The sequence below is a fragment of the Zonotrichia albicollis genome, chromosome 12 (genome assembly GCF_047830755.1).
Source record: "Zonotrichia albicollis isolate bZonAlb1 chromosome 12, bZonAlb1.hap1, whole genome shotgun sequence".
Classification (NCBI taxonomy): domain Eukaryota; kingdom Metazoa; phylum Chordata; class Aves; order Passeriformes; family Passerellidae; genus Zonotrichia; species Zonotrichia albicollis.
The window spans coordinates 6877985-6894529 of NC_133830.1; the positions used below are offsets into that span (position 1 = coordinate 6877985).

At 47.2% G+C, this 16545-nt stretch overlaps 1 protein-coding gene across 3 annotated transcripts in view; it reads right to left on the bottom strand.

The window, feature by feature from the left end:
* Positions 1–16545, bottom strand: part of SYNPR (synaptoporin) — a 97824-nt gene that overhangs the window by 36158 nt on the left and 45121 nt on the right. The window contains exon 1 of one of the 3 annotated variants that reach the window (XM_014268093.3): positions 14351–14371. The exons of 1 other annotated variant lie outside the window; for it this stretch is intronic. In XM_014268093.3, the coding sequence (XP_014123568.1) occupies positions 14351–14356 (6 nt within the window). In that variant the 5' untranslated portion in view covers positions 14357–14371. Of the gene's footprint in view, positions 1–5369; positions 5574–14350; positions 14372–16545 lie in introns of those variants that run through there. One more of the 3 variants, XM_005488386.4, reaches the window with a different exon arrangement.

Below are 16545 nucleotides of genomic sequence, written 5' to 3' on the forward strand. Positions count from 1 at the left end.
CATGGTAAAAATAATTTATTTTTTAATAATTAAGATGATGGGCTATAAATGAACGTTTGCTTTGCTGAGCTCTGGGAATTCGCAGGGAACATTTTGAGCAAGAAAAATTTTTAAAATTAAAACCTCCCTCTCCTCTTCTTTTCTGCCACTCCTCTTATACTCTGTCCCCAGAGATGGTATTGCTCTCCTTCCCACACTTAAATCATAAAAAGCAGCACCTAAACACAACATATTTAGGAAATGCTAACAACACTGTCCTTATCTCACTAGCTCTGAAACACTTCATCTGGACAGGTTAAGTTGTCCTGTTCCCCTGCATCTCCTGTTCCTGTTCTGCTTCACACCTCTTGCCTGTCTTCTTTTTATTCACACTCCTTAATTTGTGTTCCACGAAATCTGTACCCATACCACCTTCCAAACACAAAGAGAAAAAACTTTTCAAAAATCAGGTTCTTGCCTGAATGTTCTCCATTTCCTTCATGGTTCAAAATACTTAATTCTGAGATAATCAGTCATCCTTCCCTTTCTCTCAGCTGCCAGCAGCTGCTGCAAATCTTCTGTGCCACTTCCCAATGTACTTCAAATCCTCCCAGACCCCAGAAAAGAAACAGACACTTGTACAAAACCAATAATGCATCAATATGTTTTTGGCTGTTGCAATCTTTACATCTGCACTGCTGGAGATGAATACCCAGCTTTTTTTTTTTTTAATCTATAGACTCTGGCCTGTGGAATAAAGCCAGGACCACTAAAATAAGGAAGCAGAGAAAACACAAGCAGAATGGAAAAAGCAATTGAACATGCTATAAACTTCAAATCAGGTGAAAGCTAATTATGGCCATGCTCACTGAAAAGATAAGGACACAGTGAGGGAGATAGACTTATTAATTATTTGTGTTATGGTAGCACTTAGAAGCCCCAATCCTTTATCTGAGACTAGCTGTACTATACACTGCAAACACTTAGATGTATCTTTGGGTAGTGGTACAGAGTTTTAAGGAAAATGTGCAAATGCTCTCTTCCTTCACCTTCAGCAGCTTCTGGTTTGTTAATGCTTTTAAAGGAACCTGAATCCACCATCAGACTCATTCTGAGCAGCTCACAGGATGGTCTCACCAGTCAAATAACAAATAATTCAGCATGAAGGCAGCCTGCACTCTGGGCTGAGCTGGGCAAACCTCAGGAAACCTCCCAAAGTGGGCATGAGCTGCATCCACTGCCATCCTCATCCCCTGGCATGGGGGACAGGACACTCACTGCTGCCAACAGAGACATTTCATCCTCATTGACTCTGTGCAACTTTGATTGCTTTTCTAATTAAGATACATTTTATGGTAATCTACCAAGCCCCTTAGACTAAATCACTCACTTAATCTGTTGTTAGTGCCCATATGTTTACAGCTTTCCAGCCTGCTGCAGCATATTTGCTTTGCCACGGTGCCGGGGAGCTTGGGTGACAGATGAGGCACAGCAGAGCCCTTCAGGTGGCACAGGGCTCTGCCACCCACCCAGCCTGTGCAGAGACAGAGGGACAGACAGCCCTGACACACACACAGCAGCCCGGAAAAGAGAGGAGAGGGAAGGCACAGCACTGCAGATGCCCCATGCTGATCACCTGTCTCTGCCTCTACAGATGAGCTTAGCACATCTTTCTCGTTTCCTTTTCTTTCCTCGCCTTTTTTCTTTTTTCCTCCAAAATAAGAGATGGCACACAACAGGGGAGGACTGCTGAAGAGTTTCACAGTACTGTCACGTCTCTGGCCTAAGAGCTCAGTTACCAGAGTTTCACTGCAGGTGCAAGGGCTCTTTGCAACCTTTTGGTCACATCTGCAAACTGAGGACAGGCAGAGCCAGACCCTCTGCACTGGACAGTGAAGGAAATAAAGGCTGAGTGAGCTCCATGGCTCTACAGGGAGTGTGCCCCCAGCCCCAGCATCACCTGCAGCCCAGACACACCCATGGGCCCTTCCAGCATCCTCAGGGCTGGCACAGAGAGGAGCTCCTGTCCCCTGGGCTCCCCAGCCACTCTGTTCCTGTGCACAGACACAGCTGCAGCGCTGGCAGGCAGCAGCTCCATCTCTCATCTCACAGCAGCTCCTGCTCTGCCTCTGCATGGGGGAGCAGGGATGCACTGAGCAGAAGTGTGGCCCTTCCCTGTTCCCAATCCATGGCACAGCTCCCACATTCCTGCATCCCACAGTGATACCTCAAGCCCAGGAGGACACAGAGACCCCAGCTCTGCTCAGACCAGCTGGGATGAGTCTCCAGCCCACCGTGCAAAAACAAGCCAAATTCACAATGTTTGAAACTACTTGTGCTCAGCTTGCTGAGGGAAAAGAGAGCCCACAAGCAAAATCAGGAAAAACCAAACTCCAGGTTAGTTGGTTGTTATCAGCCATCCTATGTTCATAGAAAAATTCCCTGGAAAATAAATGTTCATATAGTTCTACAGGAACTCTTAATCAAGAGTAACATGAAGAATAAAGTACCACCTGCAATCAGCAGCACTGATAGGCAGCTGCCACCCAATATCAATACAAATACCTTTCCCCCTGCAGAGTTTCTATTGATCTGAACAGGATCAACAGAGGTCATTACATCCAAGGACCTGGCTAAAAAAGGAGTATCAGACATTCAGAAGGAGTCAGATATTTAAGAAACCAATTTTTTAAAGAGTTTATGGAATTTCTCTAGGAATTGTTTGAGCTGCTAGAAGAGCAGCCAGAAAGACAGGTCTCAAAGGAAATTAAACTCTTGGGATCCAAACAACCCTAAAATAACGTTTCAAACCCTGACACACCTCCTAGCAGGGGACAGTGATGTCTCCATCCCACTGGCACAAATCTCAAATTTTCAGTCCCAAGGCTTGCAAAGCACCATGCTGTGAACCTGTCCCTGCAGTTGCACCAAGCCCAGTTTGCACACCAGCCTGAAGTCATCTTGCAGATTGGGTATCACACTCCTGGGGAGGTGATGGAGGTGCTCCAAGGTCTGAGAGCTGAGGGTGGTTGGTGGTACTGGGCTGGGGAGCAGCTGCCCCAGACCTGCGACCACCAATTGGTGGAGATGAAAGATCACTGCACATTGCTGCATGAGGATGGGCAAAAGGACAGAGAGAAAACCCCATGGACACAGAGGATTTCAGTATGTATGACATGATGAGCAGGGCAAACTCTCCTGTCCCCCTGAGTTTGTGTCAGCCATACCCTGTAGAGATGTGGGGCTGATGGGATCATTTCTGCTCAGCCAGAAGCTCCTCTGCCAAGAGAAAGCCTTGCAGCAAAATACTTAACCACATTTTCACTCTGTGCCTTAAGTCCCCTGGCTGCTGGCAGCCTGCCCTCAGGGACAGGGATGAGACTTGCCCCTGCCTGCAGTCCAACCAGCCATTTCAAGCCACTTTTCCTGCTTCGAAGCTATTAGGATGAGATCAACTGCCTTCCTTAATAAACCACAACCTGGCTTCAGGACAGTCTGGCACCCCTGCTATGATTAGTTATATGGCACAGAAAAACCAGGCCTTTAGTTTTGCAGGCTAGGAGCAGGAGCTGTGCTTTTCAGCCCCCTCCCCTCCTGGGTCACTCAAACATGTTCTCTGACCATGGCCCTGCTCACCTCAAGGGCTGCATCGAGCCAGGTACCAGGGCTGAGCAAAGTTAGAAATCCCAAAGCTGTCCTCAGGCAGGCAGGATCATGCTTAGAAAGTGTGTGAGATGTGCACTGCTCAAGCACCCATGCCCTCCACACCAGAGGACTAAAGGACTGACAAAAAGACAATTATTGTTGTGTACCTTGTTCTCTGACATGGTGGCACACAGCACATTTCATGTGCCACGTTTTCAGTGCCAAGCACACACATTCAATCCATGCAGCTGCTCTGAATATGTGTATGGTCCTTATGAAACAGCAATCACAAAAACACCAGAAAGCCTCTGAACTGAGTGCCCATTAACTCCATTTTCAGGAACAAAGCACATGGGCTCGCCTGTGGAGTGCCCTGGCTGCCTGTGGGATGCTGGGCACCAGCATCAGCTCAGCCAGGGCACAGACCCAGCAGAGCCCAGGAGCCACTGCTGGGGGGCACACCACCAAATATTCCCATCAGCTGCTCTTCAAGCAGGTGAGAAGGCACATGAACTATTACATTAAAAAAAAAAAAAAAAAGGAGAGGGTGATGGATAATTAAAGCTGCCCAAAAGCAGCTTAAAATGACTAAGCAGTTATTGCTAATCTGAAATTTCTCTCTGATTTTAGAAGAGTTTAGCCTGGGCTTACACAACATCCTTACCTTCTCCTGTGGGTTTAATAAACTCAGTTACAGCCTTCTAACATCTTATTAAAGTACACTTCATATATCTATTAGCATACCCTGGTGTCATGAGAGTAGCAGACTATTCTAGGTTTAATCTGTTGATTTTCTGAGCAGATACATACTCAAACATGTTCTCATAGCAGCTCCAACTTGTGCTACAGCTGGAGTTCTTAAAGACTTCTGGAGCACCAAAGCTATTGATTCCCATGGATACGGCTCAAGTATGAGAGAACTGAAGTGTCAATAAATTAATCCGTATAATGCTACAAACTCAAGTATTAGGTAGTCTGAAAGTATTAAAGCTATGCATCTTGTTTTCCTCAGCCTATTACAGTCCCTGACTTGTGCTGCCTGGAAAGCTCACCAGGAGCTGTGATGGGAAGAGAGAAATAGCTGCACCTTGCTGTTATTCACAGGTAACAAGGAGGTCTCCAAGTTAACCCAGAGGGCTGGGGAATGAGGCTGCTGAGCTGTGAAAGCCAAGGCAGGGAGCAGAAAGTCAGAGCAACAGTCTATTGACCTGTACTAATGATGTTACACTGTGAAAAGCAAGCTATTTTCTTAATTAAAGGTTTTCTTTATTTCATTAACATATTTTGATGAGGAACATGTTGCTGCCAAGCTGTCATGCTTTAGATTGATCTAAGGTAATAGGCAGGCAGATTTCATACTTCAGCTTGATCAATATTAAATAGCTCTTACTGAATTTTTTCCTATCAAATATTGCAGCATTATTTTGGAGGCACCTTTGATTTAAAATGCCAGAAGGAACACAATAAATAAGAATTCCTTTTCCCTTTAATCATCATTGTTCATGTTTCTGCAGTAAAATGAAGTGCAAAACAAGTTTTCAAAGCAGGCATCCCTCTCTGCAAAGCCAAATACAAACTGAAAATATTTCAACGTATCTAAAAATCACAGAACAGTTTGGCTTATCATGAGACCACAAAGAAGCCAAGACTAAACACAATTTTGTGGGCTTCACAATTCCTGAAACACCCCACTTCTCCCCCAGCCAGTACAGTTACACAAATAAATAGAGATGCATATAACTTACCGGAGCAAATATCACCATACACATTTACAAAAGGATTTATAATCCAACTTGCGTCTCCTGAAATAAAGCAAGGTTTGTCTCATACTAAAAATAAAGGCTCCCAAAAGCTTCTCACAGGAGAGAGAGAGAGAGAGAGAGAGAGAGAGAGAGAGAGAGAGGGAGGGAGCAAGCGAGCATCAGCTCCTTGCCTCGCTTTTTATGAAGCAAATAAGGAGAGCAAGAAAATCAATGCTGAGAGAAAGTGAGATGATATACCAATCAGGCAGCAGCCTCAGACTTGTTTGCAGAGGGATGGCAAAATGCTCATATTATTAGACACTGACTACACACAGCCTGGGTGGAGAAACCATTTCCCCTCAGTGAGGGGCTGATTGCTTTGTGCTGGTGCAGGTACCACCGTGGTGGGCTGGAGATGCAGCCCCTTCCCACCCACAGCTGGTGCAGCATTGCCTTGGCACCCCGTGTGCTCCACAGAAAAGAACCAGCCCACAGTTTTGGGCTAAAGTTGAAAAAAGCCTGGAGAGCCTCCAAATTGTCATTGGAGCAGTGCTTCTTCACTGTGGGCTTTGGGGCTGTTTGGACTCTGTTGCATTTTGAGATGCCTTTCACAGCACCTCAGACAGCTGCCCTGCAGCTGCAGCAAGGAGCCCATGCAGAAAGGGGAAAAGACTCCTCAAGTCTCCCAGACCTTCATGTGGGCTGAGCTCACCCTGTGCTTGCACAGGACCAGACCTCCAAAGCATCCTCCTGGAATCTGAGCTTTTGTCCCTTTTTGCGTATCAGAGAAAACCAGTGGGAAACCCATGGGTTGGCCTGCACCAAGAGGGAAAATTTCTGTGCTCTTAACCCACCCAAACAAAACCTTTGCCATGCCACATGTGTCTTGGGAAGAGGAGGATGCATCAGGGCATGAGCTCAGGCACCTGTTTGTGATGCACCAGGGGCAGCCAAACATCACTTCTTTGGGAAGGTGCCACATTTGCTCCCCCCAGCAGCTACACAGACACAAACCCCTCACCTTGGCACAGCAAACTTCCTCACAAGAGGGCTTCAGGCCAGTCCCACATCTCCCTGCTCTGTGCTCAGGACATCAGCACGTTAAGAGCAGGAAGGGATCCATGGATCCCTCTTGGAAAGGTGTCAGCTCTGCACTTACCCATGCCCCAACACCACTCAGGGTAACCAAGACTAAACCACACTGTGCTGTTTACTGATCAGTGCTGAGCCGAGCACTGTTTTACTCTCTTTTCTACCCACAGCATCAAACATTTGCAAATACATGCGACATAAGGCAGATTTCCCTTTTATTAGGAAACAGAAGTTACATGCTGGTATACAGATACACCTGTGGGGAGACAGCAGTTCTCTGCACTGCAAAATTGGAGCACAATTGCTTTTCCCCAGGGGCTTGTGATTCACAGCATATGCTGGAATTCACAGGGAAAATCCTGGGAAGACAAAAGCAAGGAGGCTGAATTCATCTGATAATAGAGTTTATCTGTGGGGGGCTGGCACTTCTAGCACAATCCAGGTGCAGAGGAGGCTCTGACAACCCTTTATGAGCCTTTCCCACAAGCAGGAGCTGCACAGCCAGGCTGACAGATGTCACTGCTGTGGATGTGGCCCTGTGTTTCCAGCAGACACAGCTTGGTGCTGGTGGATGCTGTAATGAGGAGATGCTGTGATGCTCAGAGAGTTCCTCAGGCTGGAGCACCGCTCTGCTGCATGGTGCATTTTAACACACACAAAAACATTCACCAGCTACCTGCACACTGCCTGAGCCCCAGCCACGAAGATTAAACACCACAGTGACTCTGGTCTGCAGAGCTGGGCAGCATTTGCCTCCCCCTGCACTGGGAGCAGCCCTTTGAAGCCTCACCAATGCAGGCAGAGCTGCACGCTGCAGTCACGTTCACACTCCACGTGGTCAAAGGTGACCAAGGACCACACCAAACCCACCACCCACTGCATCAGCACAGTTATGCTGGCTCTCCCACAGCCCTGGGAGCTCCCATCCAGCCTGTGGGTGCACATGGGTGGAGGATGGCAGGAGGATACCCAGCTTGCCTCAGCTCCCCAGCTGCTGCTGCTCACTGCTCCTGGCCTTCTTCACTGCATTCAGCTCTCCAGCTGGCACCCAAATGTGCTGTATCTCGTGGTGAGCAGCCTCTTGCTGCAAGGTGTGAGAGTAAGTGAAATGCAAACACCTCTCGTTTCCTTTTCCAGTGAGAAAATTTATTTTCCCTCCCCACAGTTAACAACTGCTTACTCAAATTCACTAAAGTCTTCTGAAAACTTTGAAAAACATACATCAAGTCAGTTTTGCTGAGCTGAAAGCTGCCATGTCTCAGCCCTCTAAAATATGTGTGCGCCTGGACACCTGTGTGGGATACAGGGATGCAGCTTTAGCACAATGGGTTGCAGCAGAGGAGGACCTGTTCTGGCACACACCTCTTCCAAATAACACAGTAAAACAGATTCCACAGGATACAGAAACCAAGGGCTGCTTTTTTTCCCTAACTGGTAACACACCATGAGTGCTGTGGATCAGTTCTAACACTGCTGAAAAAATGAACGTGCTGGGGTTTGCTGACAAGGCAAAACACTAGTCAGGCTGCAGCAGACCCTGCAGCACTGCAGCCTGGTCCTTTCTCCAGCTTTATCAGATTCCTTTTCAAAAATTCATCTGATAAAACTGGATGGGGCGCTCAGCATCACCAAGCACAAGAGGAGCTGCTGCCAACACCAGCACTGCTATGCCATGTCTCTGTGCTGTAATTTTTACTTCTTTTACTTTTTTACTTCTGAGTTAGGAATTTCAAAGCAAACTAAAAAACTCCTGGGATTTAAGCCCCAAACTACTTTAGGTACTACTGAAAAGCAATATACATCTAACAGATTTGCATCAACTTTGTGCAAAGTTCATGGCCAGTGCTGCTGAAAGGGATGCAGTGACACCAACAGCAGGACAGGCAGCAGCCTGGGGAGAGACTTGTCCCCAGATACAGCAGGACTCAGGGGAGGCATCTGCATGAGGACAGCGCAGAATTACAGAGGCTGGAAAAGACCCCTGTGATCACTGAGCCCAATTAATGCAGCACTGCCAAGTCCACCACTAAACCACATCCCTAAGCAGCACACACACATTGTTTGAACACTTCAGGGACAGAGGCTCCACCGCCTCTCTGGGCAGCCTATTCCAATGTTTGGCTACCCTTTCATTGAAGAAACTTTTCCTAATATCTGGTTCCCCACCACTCTTTGCTGTCTGTTCCCACCACACCCCAACCCAGCACAGAATATCCAACACCCACACAGGCACCAACTGCCCTTAGAGCCTCTCACTGCTCCACTGCTTTATTCTTAACATACTTGGTCACATTATCCCTGTTCATGCCTGCTCCTGTGTGTGTGTGCAGAGTTACAGACACCCTAAAATCCCACATTCACTGTGGAGATGGAGTTTCATCAGTCTAGTCATGGAGCACCTGAGTTGGAGCTTTTCCACATCAGGGTCCTCAGCCCTGCCCAAGGCTGGATTGCACCCTCTGCCCAGGTAAAGCCAGGAACAGGCAGCACCACAAAAGGCCCTTTGGACCATGCTACTGCTTTGGTGGCCACTCCACATTTGGAAAAGTTAATCAATAACATTAAAGTGTCCATCCCACCTGTGCTGCAGAGAAAGCATCCATCAAGGCAGCAGTGGTGTCCAAGAAGGCTGGAGCCTGACAGAGGGGCTGGAGCCCCAGCTGGGAGAGGACAGCTCCTACCTGGAGCTGCTGCTGTGAGCCACCCACCAGCACAGGGAATATTAAGATAGGCTGCCCGTTTGCCAGCAGAGATTTTCACATTTCCCTCTCAATCTTTATTTAAATTTGGGAAGACAGAAAATTTACAAAGTCTGAGATCTATAACAGGAAACCATTTGTTTTTCTTGTGGAAATGGAACATTTCCTAATGAACTTCCCCTCCCCCTGTGCCACTCAGATCCGGATGCAAATATTGCTGCGAGTTTATCAATCTGGGCTTGTTTCACGCAGTTTGCAATGCTAATGAGTAAACCAATTTTGACATATTATGTAAGCCAGTTTCTGAAACAGAGATTCTTGGCAGGCCAAATGTAAACACAGACACCCTCTTGCATCCAATTTAAATGAGCATGTTGCTGAAAGCACTAAGGGCTTGATTCTGTTGACTTATTCCTGATTTACTCCAGTGGGAAAAAAAAAGGTGGGGGGGAAGAAGAGAAAGAAAACTAACAAAAATACCCCTTCGATTCAATTCCTAGCACAGCAGCAATTTGCAAAATGGATCTAATTTTTTAGCAAGGAAATGTGCTGGAATAAGCTAATCCAGGGTGGTGACTCGGGCACTGTGTGAGCATCAGCACAGCACACGCCTGGGAGCACACATGCCATTCCAGATGGAACTGAGGGGGGAGATGACAGCTCTGTTCTCCCTCATCCCCCCAAGCCAAAATTAGGTCCAGGTAGTGGCCCGTGGGTTGGACCAGTCCCAGAAGGTGACTCCTTCCAGCCTCTTGCTCTTCCAGCAGAGCACTGCAGAAGAATGATGCCTATGGGGGGAGCAGACACAGTCCAAGAGCAGCACCAGCTGCTTTGAACTGCCCCTCCCTCACATAAGGGCCAGCAGGAACCCAGAACACACAGGAATATCTGTTTCAGCACACACTAAAAGTCTAAACTTCACCACATGTCCACATGTCCACATGTCCAGGTGTCAAGACCCCACACACTACTCACTAGTACACTTGGCTCAATCTGGCAACAGGTCACAACACAGAAAGTCAGGCACTGATTAATGGATTATATCCACCTTTTAAACAATAGCACCAGGAAAACAGGCTGGAAGGTACCCACTTTGGATGGCAGACTGCAACAACCAGCAGAACAACTCCCAGTGACACAGGGATGAGCTGAAAGTCACAGGCTCAGAAGCAGGGGTAGAAAACAAAAAAGAGAGGGGATACATTTTTAAAAGCCCCTAAAAAAAAAAAGCCTGTACCAGAGAGATGAATTTGATTTTAAAGTGAGGAAGGGCTGAAATCAAATCTTTAATTTGCACTTTTCCCAGCACCATCTGGAGCCCTTGCATCTGCCAAAAGCACGGCGCGTTTCTTCGACCAGGAGAACCAAACGGGGTGGAGGCAAACCTGGAGGTGGCCTCTGCCCTGCAACCAGCTCTGGGCACCTGCACAGTGCCTTAAAACTGAAACACATGTGTGAAGTTGAACTGTGATGCTCCTGCCATGACAGAGTAAAAGCAATAAAATCAGAGACACTCTGTGCTGTGAGGTCGAGTGTGCTGCCACAGAATGTATTTATTGAGAGTCAGAGATCCCACCAGGCTCCAGAGCTGCAAAACATCACCTCACATTAAATTCCCTGCACAACATCACAGCCAGGATACCATTTATCATACCTGGATCTTTTACATGACAAGGTAAAGGAGAGCAAAAGGAAGAATACTTTTAATCTCCAAGCAAATATCCCATCCTGAGCTTTCAGTGGTGAAAGCAAACCTGAGAGTTCCTCCCTTTGTGCTGTGCTGCACTTTCAAGCTATGATCATAAGCAGCCAAATGCCACACATTTGTTGGCTCATTAAGTTTCACCCTGAAAGTTTAACAACTGTGTATTTCTAAAGTAATTCACGTTTTTATGCCATAAGAGAAAACTTACTGCTGTCTAGACACAGAGGGGAAAAAAAAAAAGGACAGTGCTTGAAAGGAGGGCAGCAGACAAGGAAGCACCACTTGGGATGTGAACAACAGGGACATGAGGTGCCTGTACAGCCCCAGCACTGCAGGGCTGTGGAAGAGCAGCAAACCTGGGAAGAGATGTCCTGCAGATCTGAGGGACCTCACAGATTTTTGTGCAAGTCCAGCTCTTTGCCAGCCAACAAACACCCGCACTACCCACTCTGCCATCCCAGCACAGAGCCCAAGGTGGGAGAGAAGCCCAGAATCACATCACAGCATGGGCTCCCATCCCAGCAGGGAGATGAAGGCAGCAAGCAGCCAGTGCAGACTGATGTGCCATAGCACCTCCCTCCATCCCTCCTGCTTATCTACACCTGGCACATTACAGCAACAGACAGGTAAATGGGGATTTAATTCCTAACATCTCATTTTTTACTGCAATTTTAAATGATTTGGAATAATTCCTGTGGTTAGAAGCCCAACTGTTATTCAGAGTTAGTCAATTTGGAAAGCCCTCACTGTCCACTCAAGCATCGCCTGGATTCCTCATGCTCAGAAGAGTATTACTGCCATTCCATCATTCCTAGTGCTTTCTGCATTTTGAAAGCATTTTCCCATTTCTACATGTCTTAAATACCAGATACTAAAACCATATAAAGAACAATCAGAAGGCCAAATGGATACTGACTGGATGATGAAAACAGCACGAAATAAAAGAGAATCAGGTTATTTTCTGGTGTAATTTTTATAGCTATTTAACAAGAAGAATGGAAAAATCTAATTACTGTCAACTGTAAGTTTTCAGCTACCCAGCCAGCAGCGCGCTGTTATTAAACTACTGTATAATTGCCTCTTTTACTCTGCTTCCCACAGAAGTTGTGTTATTTCACTCATAGTTAAACTCATAATATTGGCTTCATAACTAATCCTGTCAATCGAAATCCCCGGGGGCTGGTGCAAGGATAAAAATAGCGAGGAGTTGTTTCTTCCCTCAGCTTTTTTCAAAGGCCATTTCTGCAGGCACTGGGGCTGCAGCTGCCAAGGAGCCACCACTGCCCTGTGAGTGCTGCTCCTACAACCCAAAGGAGCACAGAGGGGAGGGACAGGTCCTTCCTGCAGGAGATTCGGTCCCTTGTGCTGTGTCCATCCCAGGAAAGGCCAACCCTGCCCATCTCTCCTTCCTGACCCAGGCAGCTCAATTGAGGTATTTGATGTTGCATAGTTGAACCTGACCTCCAAGCCCAGCTGTGACTGCCCACCCTGGTGCATCCTCCCAGCCCTGAGGCTGAGTGAGTCTAATAGCCTAAAAACACAGGTTTGCTCCTTCCCCAAACACCAGGACAGAGTCTCACATAAAAAACCCCACCAAGACACTCAGCTACCTGCTCAAGCATCAAAGATACACACTCAAATGTCTGTTGGGCTCCAGAATCCTAAAGGTCTCTTCCAGGCTAAATGATTTTGTGCTTCTCAAAGATGAGTACAATTTGTCTATGGATTTATAGGAAACTATAAAAAGCACCAGATTTTCAGCCACCCAAATAGCTAAGCTCTGTCTGAAGCCTCACTTGTTTCCTGTACATCCTGGATTGATGTCCCTTGCTAGTTCATGGCATGGTCCTTTCCTGGAGATGGCACTGGGTTTGCTGTAGAAGACACATCAGGGTCTCCTGCTCTCTCCTCCAGCATGTCCTTCCTTCCTTGTGAGATACTCCTCTTGCCCAGGACACAGAGGGCCCAAACTCACTGTCCAGCTCAGGTTTGGGACGAGGTGGTAGGGCTGAAGGGGTGAGGGAACACACATTTGACCTCACACTCATCCCTACAATCTGTCTCTCTGGAGACAACAACCCTGTGCTGGGGTTGCTCCCTTGTGGGCACACACAGAAACTGCTGAGAGCTGGCAAGGAAAAGCTGGGAAATAACACATTTCCCAAAGTGGTGTCCCAGAGGAAGGTGCCCATGCCAGGAGGGACCCAGTGCCAGGGCTCTGCGTGCACCTGGACCAGCTCCAGAGTCACCTCTCTTGCCTGGAAGAGCCTCTCCCTGTGCTGGGCTGACACACACAGACAAGAGCACATCAGCACACTCACTGCACCACCAGGTCCATGTGGGAATCAAGGGAGACTGGTTCATCTGAGGGGTTTTTCCTCCTGGGAGAACCAACACCCCACCTACTACAGCCAGAGATGGGGATACAGCATCCCAATCTTCACTCAGCCTGCTCCTGGAGCCATCCAACAACAGCAGTGCCCATCAACACAGGTGTGAGAGAAACAGAATACCAGTTTAAAAATGCGTAAAAACTAAAATTTCTCACCCTTTCTCCCACCCTACAGCAAGGATGGACCAGCCCCAGCACAATGTTCTGCAGCCACACAGGAAACTACTGCCTCCCATGCAAGGCTGAGACAACCTGACCAGAACTCCAGAGGGGCCTCAGGGTTAAAAATCCCTTGTGTGCCCTGTCAGAGCCCTCAGGGAACCAGCTCTTCCCTGAGCTGCATTACTCTGTTCTCCCCCATCACTAAACTTGCTCCACTTTAAGACAAGAAGATGGAAAAATAATTTTTGCCATTGCTTGGGCAGCCAAGCAGCACCACGGTGCTCCCAGACAAACCAGGAGAGCCCCCACCACATCCAGCCTGGAGAGCCCTGGTGCTCCCAAGGGTTGGGGACTGCCTTGGCTGACAGAGCTGTCTGACAGAGAGTAGAGATTTAAAATAAACATGGCCCAACACAGTGTTGGATTTCTCACCCATGGTGTTTGTGCAAATGAACCCTCAGGCTGACAGATCTCCCTACTCAGAGAGCTGCAAAGACACAGAGAAGCTGTGTTATGGCCAAAGTCACCCTGGTGGTGGCATTGTCAATGAGGTGCCACCTCCCTGGCAGCCAGCAGAGCCCACAGCCTCAGCTGTGCCAGGCATGGCAAGGACACAGGAGGGAAGCACCAACACACCAGGGCTGAAGCAAACCCACCAGTGTGACTGAGAACTGTCCCTGTGTCCAAGTACAGGAGGAGAACCAAGGATAAACAGGGTGAACTGAGGCTGCCAGGCACAGGAGCAGCAAAATCTCCTCTTGTTCCTACAAGTGTTGGTGATGGCACAGCACACAGAGGAGCTCATAGTGACAAAACAGATCTGCTGGCATGAGCCAGCCTGCCTCAGTGGAGGTGACAATGTGTATGTGCCCTCTCTGGATGCTCAGCCAGGTCCTCAAGGAGAACATGGCAAAGCAACCACTCTTATAAACACCTTCATATCAAGATCAATTTTCTTGGGGTCTGATTCTTCAAAGATTCAAAATGTGCCAGAGCTCCCAATCTTCCTTCATCTTTTCTTGACTATATTGCTTGTGGTGTGTCCATTTAAAATTGTCAACTCTTCATCCTCAAAGAAGAGGAATGAGAGTCCAGGCTGTCCTGTGATCCTCATGAAGTGACACTGTGTTTTGAGGAATTCCCATCAAACAGCAGGAGATCCTTCAGGATGAATCTGGAAGAGGAGAGCACAGGCTGTGTAAACAGTGGGTAAATCAAGGCCAGCCCAACTTTCCTATCTGCACAGTGACCCAAGCACGCAAGAAAACGTGTGCAGGGTCTCTGTATTCCCCAAATTAAAGTACTATGGATGAAAATGTATTTCAATTGACTCATTGGTCAGGGAAATATGAAAAGGAAGAACATTACTGCTTCCATAAGTTCTAATTATCAGTGGATTTTAGATACAAGAGCAAAGCATTCATCTTGCTACCTATTTTTCATTAAACATAGTTTAATCAAAGAAGCTATCAACTTTCCTAGATGGAAGTAATTAAGGAGAGCACAGGCTGTTGTGTTTGCAGTGGAGACAGGAGCCTTCCCCTTGGCAAATCATATGTTCCCAGATGCATCCAACCCAGCAAAAGCTTCCAGCCAGCTGTTAGCCCAAGGCTTGTTCCCAGATGTGGGGCACTCTGCTGCTCCAGCAATCAACCCACCCACTGCTCCAGCTGGGATGCGCAAATCCCTCTCCCCTACATAACTGCATCCATTATGGGAACAAAACACAGCTGCTTCTGAGAAGGGCACACCACAGACCTGCCCCTGTGCCAGCACACAGGGGAGAGGAAATGTTTGTGTGAGCCCATCTCATTCTGCAAGACACTCGCACTCAGCTCTGTAATGGATGGACTTCTAGTCACACCTAAAGAAGTAGATGGTCCCTTGTAACACAACCAGGGACCACTGAAGAAACTCCACTTGGAGAACAAAGCTGAAGGAAAGCAAGGGTTGGGCCATGTGGTGAAAGGTTAAACCTCTCCAATTGATATCCCCAAAAGTGCAAGTGTGGGATGCTGTGCTGGGGGCATCCTCACTTCTGTCTGAGACACGCTGACTACTGTGTGTCATCAGGGTATCTCATATTGTCCCGATGCTCAAAAAAATCCGTCATACCCCTAACAGAAAGCAACACAGCCAATGCAAACACCAGGCAATGTCTTACCTGAATCACCATCAGCAAGGCACTTCCAAACTCCAGCTTCAGGAAGGTCAGGGGCTGAGGTACTGTGTTTCCCCTGTGAACGAAGGTGAGTGGTGCATTTTTTGTCTCACACTAGGCAGCCACACAAGTGCTTTTAGGCTGACCTTCCCTGTGGCTTGCAGAAGAACCGTCCTTGTCCAACCAGCAGAGGTGCAAAACAGCTCACTGTCCTTGGGGTTTTACACATTTTGTGTGCGTAAGATTCAAATATTGGTTATTATTTTTTGAAATGAGAACCCCCCCAGAAGCAGCACTTGGTTTACATGGAAGACAACATTCTCCTGCATCAGTCATTTCCATTAAAGTATTCCACAAAAGTCTGGGTGTTTAGAACATGCTTGTTGGCAATTTATGCAAATCTAGTCTACAAATAATCTTGACAAATAATGCTGAGAGTGAATTTGAGCTGAGGCTGTCTGAGATCACAGGTGTTGGTTAGGTTATCAGACACAGTGGGTGGCATGTTAATGTGTTCACGTCCTAACTAGTGGGTATAAGTGAGAGGCTTGATCTACAACTGAAAGAAAAAACTGAAAGAAAAATTGAATATAGAGCACAACAGATATTGCTGAACAGATTCGCATGTGGGCACTTGATTTATCACAATGCCTACATAAATATGTATGGAGCAACTGTTTCAGAGAGGCCCCATGCATGGACAAGCCTGTAAAATAAGTTTTCTGATCTAAATATTAAAATTGGCCCTTGGCAAGTAATATAAATAATAGTCTCTTACAAAATCACTGTTTCAATTAATTTTACTGGCATCACCTTTATCTGTGCAAGAAGGAGAGAGAAGCAGCAAACAGGCCTGAAAGCCAGCAAAATAAATTCAGAGTTAATTTCAAGAGGTCTGCTTGTCTCACAGTTCAGAAAATGCACCATGAGATGGAAAACAGGTTTAAGTCCCATCTCTGCCGGGGTCT